This window comes from Salvelinus alpinus, chromosome 25, assembly GCF_045679555.1.
Source record: "Salvelinus alpinus chromosome 25, SLU_Salpinus.1, whole genome shotgun sequence".
Lineage (NCBI taxonomy): Eukaryota > Metazoa > Chordata > Actinopteri > Salmoniformes > Salmonidae > Salvelinus > Salvelinus alpinus.
Genome location: NC_092110.1, coordinates 12,968,161 through 12,985,389, shown reverse-complemented (window position 1 = coordinate 12,985,389; position 17,229 = coordinate 12,968,161). Strand labels below are relative to the sequence as shown.

Here is a 17,229-nt window from a genome sequence, read left to right as displayed (position 1 = left end):
GGTACACACACAGGGACACACACACATCATACACAGGCACGCGGACATACAAATGCCTGCACAGCTACGCACCAACACCAACTCACACACCCTTACACATATACGTACGTCAGTGTAGGCTGGTGGGAGGTGCTATAGGAGGACGGGCTCATTGTAATGGCTGGAATGGAACGGTATCAAACAAATGAAAGATATGGAAACCACATGTTTGACTCAGTTCCATTGATTCTATTCCAGCCATTACAATGAGCCCATCCTCCTTTAGCTCCTCCCACCAGCCTCCACTGATGTACATGTTGTGACTGGAATAATGGACTGTACTTGACACAGTAGAAGAGGGCAAGACACAGAACTGCATAGCACACCACATCACTACACAGCACAGCAACATATGTCACCAGCTCACAGACCAGGTCACAGCAGGCAGGTAGGTTTAGTAAGGCTAAACAGACAGGCTTTGCTACAGTAGCGACAGGGTTGCCACACGGCAGCACAAGTTCAGCTTGAGTCTACTAGACAGGAGAGGAGAAGTCTGAAATATAGCACAGCCTCTATCACTGAGAGAAGATCAGCCACTCGGAGAAAGACACAAAGTCTAAAATAGAGTAAAAGAGAAGATATGTATGTAACTCTGTTTGAAGGATCAGAGCTGTGAGTTTACAAAGAGGAATGAAGATAGTGGAGGAGATAGTGGAGGAGATAGTGGAGGAGATAGTGGAGGAGATAGTGGAGAGGACTGTTGACAACGTTAATCCAGATTGGAAGAGCCAGGAGTAGACGCTCAGAGTAGTTTCTAGGTTTGCCAGGACAGCCAGATACAGTAGAGTAGTTGTTTTGCTATAAGGCCAGTCAGAGTGCCAGAGGGTTGGCTGAGAGGAGAACATAAAGCCTGTCTGGTTACCCTTACCTGGAGAAAGTAACGGCTTGGACGGATCATCCCATATGTAACTGTCATAACAAGCATTACCATCCTCCAGCTCGCTGCTGATCACTGTGTTACCATTGGCCAAGCTCTTGTCCTCCTTCCCTGTGAAATAGTTCTGGATGCTGGTGTTAAATCTGATGCGAGAAAAGAGAAAAGGTTTACATCTTCAGTTGAGAGTTGAGAGTTTATACACAGTACATTATACTCAACTTATATTATATACTATATATGTGGATTGTTCTATTTGTAGCGTGTGCTCAGGTGTGTATGTGTGTGTGTGTGTGTGTGTGTGTGTGTGTGTGTGTGTGTGTGTGTGTGTGTGTGTGTGTGTGTGTGTGTGTGTGTGTGTGTGTGTGTGTGTGTGTGTGTGTGTGTGTGTGTGTGTGTGTGTGTTTGAGGCGGGAAGGAACAGGTCCCAGTGGAACTCACTTCATGATCAGAATGTACCCAAAGTACATCAGTACTAGCACTAAGCTCTCCCACCTGCAGAGACATCCAGAGAAGAGTCAGACTGTCTGCAGGCGCACACACACACACACACACACACACCCATACACGCACACACACACACACACACACACACACACACACACACACACATACACACAAACCTTCTGCTGAGACACAAGGAAACACACATCATGGCACTCACCACACTATCTTCTCATCGTAAATGACCTAAGAAAATAAAACAGGGAAAAAATACTTACACTAACGTCCATACTTTCAAGGGGAAAGAGCATCAACTTTACTTTTCTTCTAAAGAAACTCGAAACTCAAACTTAGAAAAACTTGTTGTTGAAATGCATCAAGGGTGCAGTTACTGTCACAGACAGATAGCTATGAGAAAGTAGCACAAAGAACAGTTCCTATACTGTTTACATTAAAAGCAAAGCAATGACACAGTATGAAGTGCTGTCTAGTCTCTCTCTCTCTCTCTCTCTCTCTCTCTCTCTCTCTCTCTCTCTCTCTCTCTCTCTCTCTCTCTCTCTCTCTCTCTCTCTCTCTCTCTCTCTCTCTCTCTCTCTCTCTCTCTCTCTCTCTCTCTCTCTCTCTCTCTCTCTCTCTCTCTCTCTCTCTCTCTCTCTCTCTCTCAGCAGAGGAATGTTCTGTCTATCGGCCCGCTGGGTCTCTCAGTAAGCCCAGTGGGCTAGGCAGTAAATGAAGGTTAAAAAGCCACTGAACACTGGAGGCTCTCAGTCTGAATGGCCTCATTATGTAAAGTATGATAGTGTGAAAGGGTATGCCGTGTATTCTACAGTACAATACAGAGGTCGTATTTATGAAGTGTCTCAGAGTAGGAGTTCTGACGTAGGATCAGTTTTGCCAATTAGATCACAATGAATAGGATTACATGGGCATATGGGACCTGATCCTGATCAGCACTCCAAACTGAGATGCTTGATACATATAACCCCAGTTCCCATTAATACAGAGAACCCCAGACACACACACACACACACACACACACACACACACACACACACACACACACACAAGCAGCTGCCAGAACAATCTCCTCCCCACAACCCTCTATGAGCTCAGTGGCCTAGACAGTCTGAATGGCCTCATTATGTAAAGTAGACTAGGGATGAGATGATCAGTTACTCACTGCAATCAATGCCAACACAGACAGGGTGTAGTAGAGCGAGTCACGGAACACTGCAAACTTAGTCAGGTATACTACCTGGAGGAGAGAGAGAACGAGACAAAGGGAACAGAGAAGGAAAGAGAGCGAGAGCGAAAGAGAGGAGAGGAAAGACAGAATAGAACAAAAGGAAAAGAGATGGAGAAGAGAGGAGAGAGAGAAAGAAAGAAAGAGCGAGAGAAGATTTTGACCCACTTAATCCCCACATTTCTTCAAAAGCCTTAGTTGTTGTTGATTTTGATGTGATTAGTGATTCATTTACATCTGAACGGAACTCTTGTTTCACTATGGTAAAACTAGTCCTTTTAAAATATATATTTTTAAAGAAACATTCAAAATCACAGAGTAAAAGCAGGTAGATTGGTTCTACTCCTTTCTGGTGTTTTGTGGCGGAAAACTGAGTGGGTCGAGTATAACACATCAACACTGTTACCCATAGATACAAAGGCTAGAAAAGTTTTAACAATAAAGTTATTGTGAAGCAAGCGTTCAATTGCCCATCCCTAATGTACACAACAAGCTTCCATTCCACTTATCACAAGCGGATTCATTGCTGATTTAAGAAGAAAGTGTCAACCCTGTTACTGTCAATCTTGTTGTTACCTTATTTGGCACTTGACAGGCAATAACTATAGTCAATGTGTTATTTAACCTCTTGAGATGGGAAAACATGTTTTTTTTTTTTTTTTTTATGAAGTTGAACATGTGGTCTTTATGACAGAGTGTTACAATTAGGTGAAATCACAAACAAATCTGACCAAGTTACACTTTTCAAAATGCACCAGAATGGGTGGAACAACCCAGGCCTGTATACATCTAATACTGAATGAGTTATTTGGGGCATAAAACAGCCCCAAATACTTTGTGATTGACACAATGGTCCCCTTCTGGCAGTGTGCAACAATACAGACTGAGGCACATGGGGGTCACACACACACACACACACACACACACACACACACACACACACACACACACACACACACACACACACACACACACACACACACACACACACACACACACACACACACACACACACACACACACACACACCTGTCCAGCGAAGATTCCGCACACACCGATGATGCATAGAATGTTGAACACCGCTGAGCCCACTATGGTTCCAACACCCACGTCTCCATGAGTGATGAAGACACCTTCAGGAAAGAAGGAGAGAGAGAGATGGCCACAGTGTGCCATCACAGCAGCAAGATTTGTGACCTGTTGCCACAAGAAAAGGGCAACCAGTGAAGAACAAACACCATTGTAAATACAACCCATATTAATTGCTTATTTATTTTCCCTTTTGTACTTTAACCATTTGTACATCGTTACAACACTGTATATATACGTAATATAACATTTGTAATGTCTTTATTCTTTTGAAACTTTTGTATGTGTAATGTTGACTGTTAATTTTTATTGTTTATTTCACTTTTGTATATTATCTACCTCACTTGCTTTGGCAATGTTAACACATGTTTCCCATGCCAATAAAGCCCCTTGAATTGAATTGAGAGAGAAAGGGAGGAGAGCGAGAGAGAGAGAGAGAGACAGAGAGAGAGGGAAAGACAGAGCGAAGGAGAGATTAAGAGAGAGGCAGTTATCTCCGAATGTGATCACCTCTTAACAACATTGATCTGAAACCTATATACCAACGTAGTGCATTGAACATACAGTCTACATACTACTGAATGTATTTCATTTACTTGTAGGTGAGCATATTTGTACTTGTACAGTATATACTGTAAGTGTGCTAGTGTGAGAGAGTATGAGCCCATCTCACCTATAATTGAAGCGAACAGCTCTGGTGCTGAGCTGCCAGCAGCCATGAAAGTAGCTCCTGCCACATCTTCACTCAGGTCCAGTTTCTGACAGACACACCGAGGGAGGAAGCACAATCTCACACTGAAGCCTCGTGCATCAAATATCGACACACAAACACATCACATCAACACGTCAATAACGTAGGGAGAGGAAGGAGGTTGATGGCCTCGAGGAGATTGCTATTGGGAGCTCAATTCACCCACCTCACAGATCTTCTCCAATGACGTCACAAAGTAGTCATCACAGACGATGGCCAAGGCCAGAAACATGTAGAGGGCCTGAGAGAGCAAGAGAGAAAGAGATAGGGGGGTAGAAAAGTGAGAGAGATAGAGAGAGAGGTAGAACAAGAAAAAAGGGAGATGAGAGAAGAGTAGAGGGTTAAAGAGGAAATTGTGCTGTGCACAGTGAACACTCTACTATACAACAACACTGAGTTAGAATAGACGCAATTAAATCAGCCTCACTGTACACACATCCTGCTATTCTCTATCCTGCCCTCAGAAAGTAGAAAGTTGTCTTTCCCCCCAAAGAAAAAGGAGAGTCAACTGAGGCTGCATGTTTGATGTGCCTTTTGTTGTGTAAGGAAGCGATGACAGGCTCTGCCCAGAGGGTGCTGGGGCTGGGTACAAACCAACCCGTGTTGTTCACAGCACAGCCCAGGACATCACCGGACAGGAAGATAACAGGTCACAAACAATGACACAGAGTATTAAAAAAAAGGTCTATCACAGAGCCGCACCACTTTTCCACGGATGAAGACGTCAGGACTGAAGATAACATACTGCCTAGTAGTGCCTACGGACCAGTACATCACAGCAGGGTCATCTTTGTGTAAAGATATGTGTGCACGGATGGACACACATGTAAGCTAGAAACATGCACGCATACTGTATATGCACATACACACACATACACAGTCAACAACACATGCCTGGTTTACTGAACCACATGGTGTTTAAACACACACACACACACATCAATCTCCTACCGCAAATATGTGCAGCAGGACAGCTCCTCTGGTGCGCTGGTAGGTGGTGAAGACATCCTCAGGGAACTCATTGATGGCTGAAAGAAAACAAAGACATCTCCAAAGTCATGGGTTGGTCTTACAACACCACAAATAGCGAAACAATAAATAAATACTGAATAAATAACTTGGGCATAAAATGGATCTGAAAAACAACAACAAGCAATCAACTTAATGTACAATTTTTTAGGACTATTTTGTCTGCAACAGTTCTGAATCAGGCATTTTGACACTTTATAGAGTTATCCAAAGATATTCGTGCTTTGATCACACTCAATGTCCTGCCTCAAAGAGCGAGAAGAGTCTGAAAGTCCTGCCTCTTCGAATCACACATTAGGAATGTGACCAAAATAGCTTTTTACCACCTGAGGAACATTGCCAAGGTGCGGCCATTTCTCTCTCAGGCTGATACAGAGAGACTCATCCGTGCTTTTATTACAAGCAGGCTTGACTACTGTAATGCTCTCCTGTCTGGTCTACCCAAGAAAGCCATTGGTCAACTGCAAAACATACAGAATGCTGCAGCACGGGTACTGACCAAGACCAGACAGAGAGCACACATTACACTGGTTTTAAGTGTCTGCACTGGCTTGCCTGTGAGTTTTAGCATACATTTTAAGATTATTTTATTGGTTTTTAAATCAATCCATATTTATGCACCCCAATACATGTCAGACGTGCTTTTAAGTTATGTACCCTGTAGGTCCCTCAGGTCCTCTGGCACTGGCCTTTTAACTATCCCAACGCCTTGGACCAAGTGGCATGGAGAAACAGCCTTTAGTTACTATGCCCCCAGCCTCTGGAATAGCCTGCCAGAGAACCTAACGGGCATGATACACTAGCACATGATGCCCTTTTATAAAAATTGCGATTTAGCAAGCTAGCTTTATGCTTTATGGGTGTTGTGGCATGAGTATGAAATTGTAATTCTGGTTGTTTAATGTTTTAGGAACTCCTGAAACAACCAGCAAACCAGGCTGTCATCTTGTAAACAGTGGATGTAAATAATCTAGCTAGCTAAAGCATTTACTGCAAATTGAATGTACAATTTTGTAAGCTTGCCTTGCTGATATTTGCCACGCAATGGTGATAGATTAAATAACGTACCTAGCTATGTTCTTGCTTATTGTGCAGTGGAGGATAAAAATACCTGTATGCCTATGGATGTGTAGCTAGCTATCTAGCCGATATGTGTATGGACCCAAACGTTTAGTATACATATTAGTTCACAACATAGCTATGAACCTCAGCTATCATAGCCAGTTGTATCAACTTCAAAACAGTCTGAATGACATTAATGCCTATGGATTGAGTACAATATAATATAACTTTGTGCCAAGGATGCAAGTCATATATACATGTAGTTATTACCATGCATGAGATCCCCACATTGTAGCCTGTACATGTAATATATTCACTGATCATGTACTCTACTTTGGCAAATAAAGGTGCAGTTCATTTACATTTACATTTAAGTCATTTAGCAGACGCTCTTATCCAGAGCGACTTACAAATTGGGTATGAATGTCTTTGAGATTATTTTTCAGTCATATCCATTACCAGGAGTATCACATTCCAGTCTTTGTATGATGCTGTGTCTGTAAACTCAGCAAAAAAAGAAACGTCCTCTCACTGTCAACTGCGTTTATTTTCAGCAAACTTAACATGTGTAAATATTTGTATGAACATAAGTTTCAACAACGGAGACATAAACTGAACAAGTTCCACAGACAAGTGATGAACAGAAATGGAATCATGTGTCCCTGAACAAAGGGGGGGTCAAAATCAAAAGTAACAGTCCGTATCTGGTGTGGCCACCAGCTCCATTAAGTATTGCAGTGCATCTCCTCCTCATGGACTGCACCAGATTTGCCAGTTCTTGCTGTGAGATGTTACCCTACTCTTCCACCAAGGCACCGGCAAGTTCTCTGACATTTCTGGGGGGAATGGCCCTAACCCTCACCCTCCGATCCAACAGGTCCCAGACGTGCTCAATGGGATTCAGATCCGGGCTCTTTGCTGGCCATGGCAGAACACTGACATTCCTGTCTTGCATGAAATCACGCACCGAACGAGCAGTATGGCTGGTGGGATTGTCATGCTGGAGGGTCATGTCAGGATGAGCCTGCAGAAAGGGTACCACATGAGGGAGGAGGTTGTCTTCCCTGTAATGCACAGCGTTGAGATTGCCTGCAATGACAACAAGCTCAGTCTGATGATGCTGTGACACACCGCCCCAGACCATGACGGACCCTCCACCTCCAAATCGATCCCGCTTCAGAGTACAGGCCTCGGTGTAACGCTCATTGATTCGACGATAAACGCGAATCCGACCATCACCCCTGGTGAGACAAAACTGCGACTCGTCAGTGAAGAGCACTTTTGCCAGTCCTGTCTGGTCCAGCAACGGTGGGTTTGTGCCCATAGGCGATGTTGTTGCCAGTGATGTCTGGTAAGGACCTGCCTTACAACATGGCCTACAAGCCCTCAGTCCAGCCTCTCTCAGCCTATTGCGGACAGTCTGAGCACTGATGGAGGGATTGTGCGTTCCTGGTGTAACTCGGGCAGTTGTTGTTGCCATCCTGTACCTATCCCGCAGGTGTGATGTTCGGATGTACCGATCCTGTGCAGCTGTTGTTAGACGTGGTCTGCCACTGCGAGGACGATCAGCTGTCCGTCCTGTCTCCCTGAAGCGCTGTATTAGGCATCTCACAGTACAGACAATGCAATTTATTGCCCTGGCCACATCTGTAGTCCTCATGCCTCCTTGCAGCATGCCTAAGGCATGTTCACACAGATGAGCAGGGATCCTGGGCATCTGTCTTTTGGTGTTTTTCAGAGTCAGTAGAAAGGCCTCTTTAGTGTCCTACGTTTTCATAACTGTGACCTTAATTGCCTACTGTCTGTAAGCTGTTAGTGGCTTAACGACCGTTCCACAGGTGCATGTTCATTAATTGTTTATGGTTCATTGAACAAGCATGGGAAACAGTGTTTAAACCCTTTACAATGAGGATCTGTGAAGTTATTTGGATTTTTATGAATTATCTTTGAAAGACAGGGTCCTGAAAAAGGGACGTTTCTTTTTTTGCTGAGTTTATGTATTACAATTATACACTTCAACAGTGTTTACCAATCTTGGTCCTGGGACATCAATGGTTACACATTGTAACTAATAGACAATAAACAGGATTTAACTAATTAAAGGCTGATTTGTAATTCATATATACAGAAATATAATTTTTTTAAACAGTACACTACACTTCCTACGCATCATGCAAATACTCTAAAACCGGTTCATCTCAATATCTAATGCCCCTCATCTGCATTGTTCTGATAAACAGGATAGGTGTAGTATTTCATCAAATGAGAGACTTCATTTCATCCAGTAGAGAATGTGAAACACTTTATTGAAAGCAGTTCATTATCCAAGTGTTATGAAATACAAGCATTATAAATACTATAATTGTAATATTATAAATACAAGTTCAATCTGTACTTCAATGCACATCTGTTGTGCATTATAAAAACAGAGGAAGAAAGAGGAGGTGGCGAGAGAGGTGTAAAAGACAGAAAGGGAAAGAGGTAAGAACATAGGAGCAGGGAAGGCAGTATATGATTAATGAATCACAGTGCTACCCTAATATTCTCCCAGTTCATCACAATTACATAATAGTGTCTCTAGTCGGCCCGAAGGTTATCTTAAAAGCAGGTGAGGTGGCAATGATGGAACTGGGGGTTGGCATCCTCTCTCACATCAAAACATATCCGCAGACGAGAGACAGATGGCGAGAGATATAGCATGTTTAATTTTTTATTCTAACATTGTTAGTCATCATAATAATCAGGAGGTGAAATGCAAAACTGACCTTGGATCATTAACTCTGGGACTACTGCATCTCTATCTGTATTTCAATGTAAAGCATCTCTTTAATAATACTTCCTGTTGACCTGACCAAGTGACCTCTCACCTCTGATCATGCTGTGGCCTCTATGTAGCCAGTTTAGATGCGGGAGGGGTTCACTGACACAGCTGATATAACCTAGCGGATTTAGGGCGAAGAGGAGAGAGGGATGAAGTGAAGGAGAGAGACTTCTTGAGAGAATAAGAGTTAAAGGGACAGTGTTCAACAGGAATCTGTGTGTGTGGCCTCATCTGGTGTCCACACCACACTAAGTGGCTGCAAAGTACTTTATGCTGAAAAATATGAACAGACACACGAGGACAAACAATATAGCGTAGTTATAAAAATAATGAAGTGTCTTACTATTCTCCATGGTTGGCCCTCTTGCCTAAGGTGAAAGGAGCCACAGTTATACACCTGAGTCTGCTTACTGCACAGCACAATCAATCAATCAGATTGACACATGAGTGTGAAGGTGTGGGTTATAGGGTGTCTAATTGTTCTACATTTCTTCAATATGGGTGATTTAAAATAGCATGTTTTTTTTGTTTTTTTTACAGACATCACACCCTTACCTGAGAAGCAGAAATAAAAGGGAGAGAAACTGGGAATTGAATAACTGCAGTTGACATAGCTAAGTAAATGGAAGAATACTCTTATTGCAATGTGAATGGCTCTTAAAATAGACTTTGGTTGTGCATAGTGTAGTCTATGGTGTTGCCAGGGAACAGCACCCTCTTTGAAGAAGTAGGGGGTGAAGATCTCCTGCACACGGATTGCCTCTTGCTGTGTTGTTGGACCCCATCCTTGAAACATCCTGCAGAGCAGCAGACTTCTCCTCTGGCACACGGTGACGAGCTGCAGATCCCCTCCTGGTCCTCGTGTCCATCCTCATGAAGTTATGCAGGACACAGGTAGACTTCACACACCTGAATTCCTCCAGGAGGCAGTCCCAGATGGCCCTGGTCACCCAACCTTGCAGTGCCCTACATGTTAATTGTAGGCAATCGCTTTGAAGGAATCTCCAGTTGCAAGGTATCTGTAGGAATATGAAAGACAATGTAATTATTCACTTTTACATCACCAGGTCATTGTGGATTACTAAAGTATAATATCCCTGATAACAAATCATGATAAAATTGGATTGATAGATGCATGGGCACACACGTGCATGTGTAGCATCTGACAACAGCAGGATCATATCAAGGATAGCATCACAAATGAATACATAAATACCACTTGAAGCTTGATGATGAGTTGATCATTTGAATCAGCTGTGTCAACAACAAAAAAACAAAACAAAAAACAATGTGTACCCCTTTAAGTCCCCAGGACCAGGACTGAGAACCACTGCTCTTCATTGGGATCTCTTCATATGTAGACAGGCTTTCATAGCTCTCTTTATCTGAGGACAGAAAACCTCAAGAAACAGACTTCATTATAGTCAAATTACACCGCACTGAATATTATGTTACTATTACCTCCATCCTCACTTCTAGGGACAGGAACTACACAAAAGTACCTGCCCTATCCAGAATAGTCTACTCTCTCACTGACAGTTGAGGCTGCTATCCTTTCACCCTCCTCCATGGCTGTTAGCTAGCTACCTACAAATGCATTTGGAGTTAGTTTTTTACAGTGATAAAAACACCAAGATAGCTAGCTAATATGAAGTTAGGTAGATGGTGATATTTCATTCACTTAGCTAGCTAACGTTATCTATACAGTATATGTGAAGTTGGCTAGATAGATAGCTAGCCAACTAGCTAGCTCATTTAGCAGCTCATTTGAGTTAGCCTGCACTGTAGCTAGTTAGCTAATAATACATTGTTTTTTTACATTTTCAAAATGTATTTACTTACTTGAATAGGTTCTCCCAGCCATGTGGACAATTGGAAACAGGGAAGCAAAGTTTGTTTGTCACCAGAACGTTTTAGAGGATATTACTATTGAACTATGTACCCATTTAATAACCAGACTTTCATACAAACTTGCTATGCTGAATTCTTGATGGACAATCGAACATGCTGCCATATGCTGCCAGCACACCCACAAGCGAGTCACAATGAGCAGCCTAAGCGGCACGCGGAAATTTCCCGCATCTAGTGTACATTCACCATAAGGGGGGCCGAAACTGTGGACATATTTAAAAGGGATCTTAAAACACACCTTTTTAGCTCTGCTATTCCTTAGCATGCTTTTTAGTATTGAAGTTTTTATTGTTATTATTTCGTTTTTTATCCTCTGATGTTTGTTGTGTAGTAAATATTTTATTTGCATTGTGTTTTATGCATGTTTATTTTCCTGTGAAATGCATTGTGTTGCAGCAATGTCTGAAATGTGCTAAGCTTGATTGGATTTGATAGGGTGAATTTGAGTCTTAACCTGCATCAAAGAGTTTAGGTGAGTCTCAGTGCTCTACCCCCAGAGAAGGCTGGAATAGCTCGAGCTGTGTGGGTGAGTCTGACTCCTGCCTTTACAGCTGTGTGGGTGAGTCTGACTCCTGCCTCTAGAGCTGTGTGGGTGAGTCTCAGTCCTGCCTCTAGAGCTGTGTGGGTGAGTCTGACTCCTGCCTCTAGAGCTGTGTGGGTGAGTCTGACTCCTGCCTCTAGAGCTGTGTTAGGGAGTCTGACTCCTGCCTCTAGAGCTGTGTGGGTGAGTCTGACTCCTGCCTCTAGAGCTGTGTTAGGGAGTCTGACTCCTGCCTCTAGAGCTGTGTTAGGGAGTCTGACTCCTGCCTCTAGAGCTGTGTTAGGGAGTCTGACTCCTGCCTCTAGAGCTGTGTTAGGGAGTCTGACTCCTGCCTCTAGAGCTGTGTTAGGGAGTCTGACTCCTGCCTCTAGAGCTGTGTTAGGGAGTCTGACTCCTGCCTCTAGAGCTGTGTTAGGGAGTTTGACTCCTGCCTCTAGAGCTGTGTGGGCGAGTCTGACTCCTGCCTCTAGAGCTGTGTGGGCGAGTCTGACTCCTGCCTCTAGAGCTGTGTGGGTGAGTCTGACTCCTGCCTGTAGATCTGTGTGGGCGAGTCTGACTCCTGCCTCTAGAGCTGTGTGGGTGAGTCTGACTCCTGCCTCTAGAACTGTGTGGGCGAGTCTGACTCCTGCCTCTAGAGCTGTGTTGGCGAGTCTGACTCCTGCCTCTAGAGCTGTGTGGGCGAGTCTGACTCCTGCCTCTAGAGCTGTGTGGGCGAGTCTGACTCCTGCCTCTAGAGCTGTGTTGGTGAGTCTGACTCCTGCCTGTAGATCTGTGTGGGTGAGAGCCATGCTACACCACAGGGTGATCTCCCTCAGGAGCTGTGAGCGGTGCTAGGTTAGGCTCTGTTGCCCAAACGGCCCATCTGTTCCTTGATCGGATCAGTGGCCTCTTCGGCCCCCAGTCTCCTGAGACACAGAGACCCAGCGAGGTCCATGTGTCTCTCTGCAACCTCTCCAACCAATGACGTCATTAACTTTGTCACCATTCTCTCTCTCTCTCTCTCTTAAAGACATAGTAAGTACATTTTCCTTAATGATGAAGTTATCAGCAAAGTCAGTGCTAGTAGGATAAGACAAGTGTGCGTATTAGTGCAAACAAGTTTGTATCTCTCTCTCTCTCTCTCCACATCATCCATAACTGGCATCTCTCTTTCTTTCTCTCTCTCTCCCTCTCCACATCATCCATAACTGGCATCTCTCTTTCTTTCTCTCTCTCTCCCTCTCCACATCATCCATAACTGGCATCTCTCTCTCTTTCTCTCTCTCTCCCTCTCCACATCATCCATAACTGGCATCTCTCTCTGGTGGGTTGGACAGAAGCCCACTAGACACAAGATGCCCACCAGGGATACAGAAGGGAGGCATACAGTTTGTGTGTACTCCCAACTCCAAACAAACCACACACACAATGTACAAATACACAGCTAATGGACAGACCTCGTCCTCAAAATATTCTAGGCTGATCAAAATAGTAGCAAATTAATATATCTGTAATTATCAAGTCATAGATAACACTTCAAATCGAATGCTGCAATTCAAAATATTATACTGTACTGACTGAAAATACACTACAGTATATGTATTACAGTATATTAATTGTTCATTCTTGACTAATGTACATTATTACCAACAGTACAGTAGTATACTCTAGCATCAGATTCCATTGTAGCCATAGCGGCAGCAGTAGCAGCTTCCCTCCCAGAGGCATATAACAAATGGTGGGGACACTGTAGCCTTGATCACATTTCCAGCAGGCCCTCAGCAGCCGATACCTTCCCCCACCCTCCACCATAACAGAGGACAGGCCTCAAGGTCACCTCCCGGGAAAGGAGAGAGGAAGGGAAAAGAGGAAGGGAAGGAGAGGGGAGGGGAGAGCATCTCTGTGAGCTAGAAGCTAGCTATTGTACAGCGTAGCGTCATCAGCAGCCCACTGCTCCAGTCCACAGAGCGCTCACACAGCATTTTACTGTCACACCACTAGCACTGTCTGCTAGCCTCACTGTGATTCAACCTGACAACCTATGCCATTTAGAGTCTGCTTTTTGATAGAGTGTGTTCAGAATTGTTATATAAGCTAGAGAGTTTAGCAGTTTGGATTTCCCATATCGACTACAGCGTATAATAAACAGATTCAGGTTGATAAATGTATTGAGAGTAGTTAGTAAATTAAGTGTTTGTATAATAGCCTAATGCTTTGAGATCTGCCTTGGTTTTTTAACCTAAACATACAGTAGCAGTCAAAAGTTTGGACACTGTCACGGATCCCCGCGGTACTGCTGCTCATTCCGTTCACCAGCTCCGGAGGTCTACATCACCGGCCTTCTTGGTGTCACTGAACTGGATCATCACCACCAAACCCGGACTGTCTTGTCTCTATATGCACACCTGATTCCCATTCCCCCTGATTAGTATGTGTATATATGTGCCCTCTGTTCCCCATTGTCCTTGTCCTATGTCCGTTGGTCTTGTGAGTACCTGCTCTCTGTTTTATTTGGTTTGTGTTACTACGTGTATTTTTGTGCACTTGTTATTACGGGTCTCGTACAATGAATTATTTAGGGGTTTACACCTCGCTCTTTTGTTTTGGGTAAAGATTTTATTTTAACTATTACGTATTCCTGCGCCTGTCTCCCATCCTTATGCAATGTGACAAACACACCTACTCATTCAAGAGTTTTTCTTTATTCTTACTATTTTCTACATTGTAGAATAATAGTGAAGACATCAAAACTATGAAATAACACATGGAATCATTTAGGAACCAAAAAAGTGTTAAACATATCTAAATATATTTTACACTTTCGATTCTTTAAAGTAGCCACCCTTTGCCTTGATGACAGCTTAGCACACTCTTGTCATTCTCTCAACCAGCTTCATGAGGTAGTCACCTCCCCGCTGAAAAAGTTTGAAAACCACTGCCCTAATTGTGGAGGTGCCTACCTGTGTGCTGTGTGGGACAACTATGCTACCAGCTACTGTGTGTGTAACTTTTTGTGTCAGTGTGAAAATGGATCTGAAGGAGGCCTTGGGGATGCATCTCCCACACGTCCATTGGCCTGCTGTGTGCATGCAGAACGAAAATAAGGACTTGGGGTTCTGTGACTTCAACAACGCTGTCACCGAGCAGTTCACTCCGAAGGACAGACGAATGGACTAAGGTAGGCCTAAATGCATTTTCCTTTGCAATTTGCAGGTTGGGCTTCTGTTGAATGAACATGAGAATAGACAACATCCCTTTGATGCATTTGATTTATCAAGCTAGAATAGTTTTTTTTTTTACGTTTTGAACTGCATTTTTCAGTAATTTCAATTGTTGATATCAACATTTTGTTAGAAGCTTTTTTGTCATATACTGTATGTGTGCGTAATAATATGTCACATAATAATATTATTATGTGTGTGTTTGCGTGTGCCACGTGCGGTGCATTGGAAGAATTCTAAATCCATTGTGAAAGACTATGGAGTTTTCTTTGCAAACTATTTGGATGAAATGTGCCCATATTGGTCTTTTAGTGCCACCTATTGGTTGTTACTGTGGATGCTACATCAAGCTGAGCTGAGTTGAGTAGTGTGTCATTTTGTCGGATGATATGAAATATGCCACCATTGTAGGCTATCGCTTGTGTATCTTGGCTACATTGGTATTTACATTTGGTGAAAATTATTTTTCAATTTCAGTTAATAGCCTATGCCACTCTCGTTGTTGAAGCTATCTGTTGTATGGTGAACTTAGGCTTCATCAAGGTTTATTTGTGAGTAAATCTGGCTTTGATAATTGCCTGTGCCTACCCAGCCACTGACCTCACTGCACGTCACTGGCCCTGACCTCCAGGGTGACCCCATTGATTTTGTTAGTCACTCTTATTCAGATATCATATGAACGTGACATAAGTCATGGCAAAATGTGTAGAACGGTGGGAAATTAGCTTTAAAACTGCAAAATTCTCTCTTCACACCACTGGCAAGAAGGGGCGCACTAACATATTTTGTCTGTGAGGTGGGGGGGCCCCCAAACCAAATCTTGCTTAAAGCCCCAAAAGGCTAGAGGCGCTTCTGCCTCTCTTTAGCACTCCCCTTACCCGGATCCTCCAGGATGCTCCTGCCTCCATCTGACAGGTGCTCCATTAAAAGAAACCCAACCAGCAGTGATCAATAATTGAAAACAACACCGTTACTCTCTCTGTAGTAGACAACAGCCAGACAGCACATTCAGCTAGTTAGTGTCTTACAACAACAAATGTAAAAAGACAAACATGCAATCAAGAAGTTAGGTTAGGACACAGTCATGTGTGTGTGTGTGTGTGTGTGTGTGTGTGTGTGTGTGTGTGTGTGTGTGTGTGTGTGTGTGTGTGTGTGTGTGTGTGTGTGTGTGTGTGTGTGTGTGTGTGTGTGTGTGTGTGTGTGTGTGTGTGTGCGTGCGTGCGTAAATGTGTGTGTGAGCACATGTGCAAGTACAGTCACCTCCAAAATGATTGGCAATCAATTATGTTGTGACAAGGTAGGGGTGATATACAGAAGATAGCCCTATTTGGTAAAAGTCCAAGTCCATATTATGGCAAGAACAGCACAAATAAGCAAAGAGAAACGACAGTTCATCATTACTTTAAGACATGAATGTCAGTCAATCTGGAAAATGTCAAGAACTTCCAAAGTTTCTTCAAGTGCAGTCACAAAAAACATGAAGCGCTATGATGAAACTGGCTCTCATGAGGACCGCCACAGGAAAGGAAGACTCAGAGTTACCTCTGCTGCAAAGGATAAGTTCATTAGAGTTAACTGCACCTCAGATTGCAGCCCAAATAAATGCTTCACAGAGTTCAAGTAACAGACACTTCTCAACATCAACTGTTCAGAAGAGACTGCGTGAATCAGGCCTTCATGGTCGAATTGCTGCAAAGAAACCACTACTAAAAAGGACACCAATAAGAAGAAGAGACTTGCTTGGGCCAAGAAACACGAGCGGTGGACCAGTGGAAATCTGTCCTTTGGTCTGATGAGTCCAAATGTGAGATTTTTGGTTACAACTGCTTTCTTTGTGAGATGCAGAGTAGGTGAACGGATGATCTCCGCATGTGTGGTTCCCACCGTGCAGCATGGACGATGTGTAAAGGTGCTGTGCTGGTGACATTCAAGGCACACTTAACCAGGATGGCTACCACAGCATTCTGCAGCAATACGCCATCCAATCTGGTTTGAGCTTAGTGGGGCTATCATTTGTTTTTCAACAGGACAATGACCCAACACACCTCCAGGCTGTGTAAGGGCTATTTGACCAAGAAGGAGAGTGATGGAGTGCTGCATCAGATGACCTGTCTCCACAATCACACGACCTCAACCCAATTGAGATGGTTTGGGAAGAGTTGGAACGCAGAGTGAAGGAAAAGCAGACAACAAGTGCTCAGCATATTTGGGAACTCCTTCAAGAT

General features: G+C 43.5%; 1 protein-coding gene across 2 annotated transcripts in view; it reads right to left on the bottom strand.

Annotated features, from left to right (window-relative positions):
- Positions 1 to 17,229, bottom strand: part of LOC139553383 (sodium/potassium/calcium exchanger 4-like) — a 66,702-nt gene that overhangs the window by 6,825 nt on the left and 42,648 nt on the right. Inside the window, exons 3-10 of one of the 2 annotated variants that reach the window (XM_071365659.1) lie at positions 5,392 to 5,468; positions 4,607 to 4,681; positions 4,363 to 4,447; positions 3,630 to 3,733; positions 2,538 to 2,612; positions 1,578 to 1,603; positions 1,355 to 1,408; positions 908 to 1,059 (exon numbers count right to left, since the gene is read on the bottom strand). In XM_071365659.1, coding sequence (XP_071221760.1) covers positions 908 to 1,059; positions 1,355 to 1,408; positions 1,578 to 1,603; positions 2,538 to 2,612; positions 3,630 to 3,733; positions 4,363 to 4,447; positions 4,607 to 4,681; positions 5,392 to 5,468 — 648 coding nt within the window. The remainder of the gene's footprint in view (positions 1 to 907; positions 1,060 to 1,354; positions 1,409 to 1,577; positions 1,604 to 2,537; positions 2,613 to 3,629; positions 3,734 to 4,362; positions 4,448 to 4,606; positions 4,682 to 5,391; positions 5,469 to 17,229) is intronic. The other variant, XM_071365660.1, reaches the window with a different exon arrangement.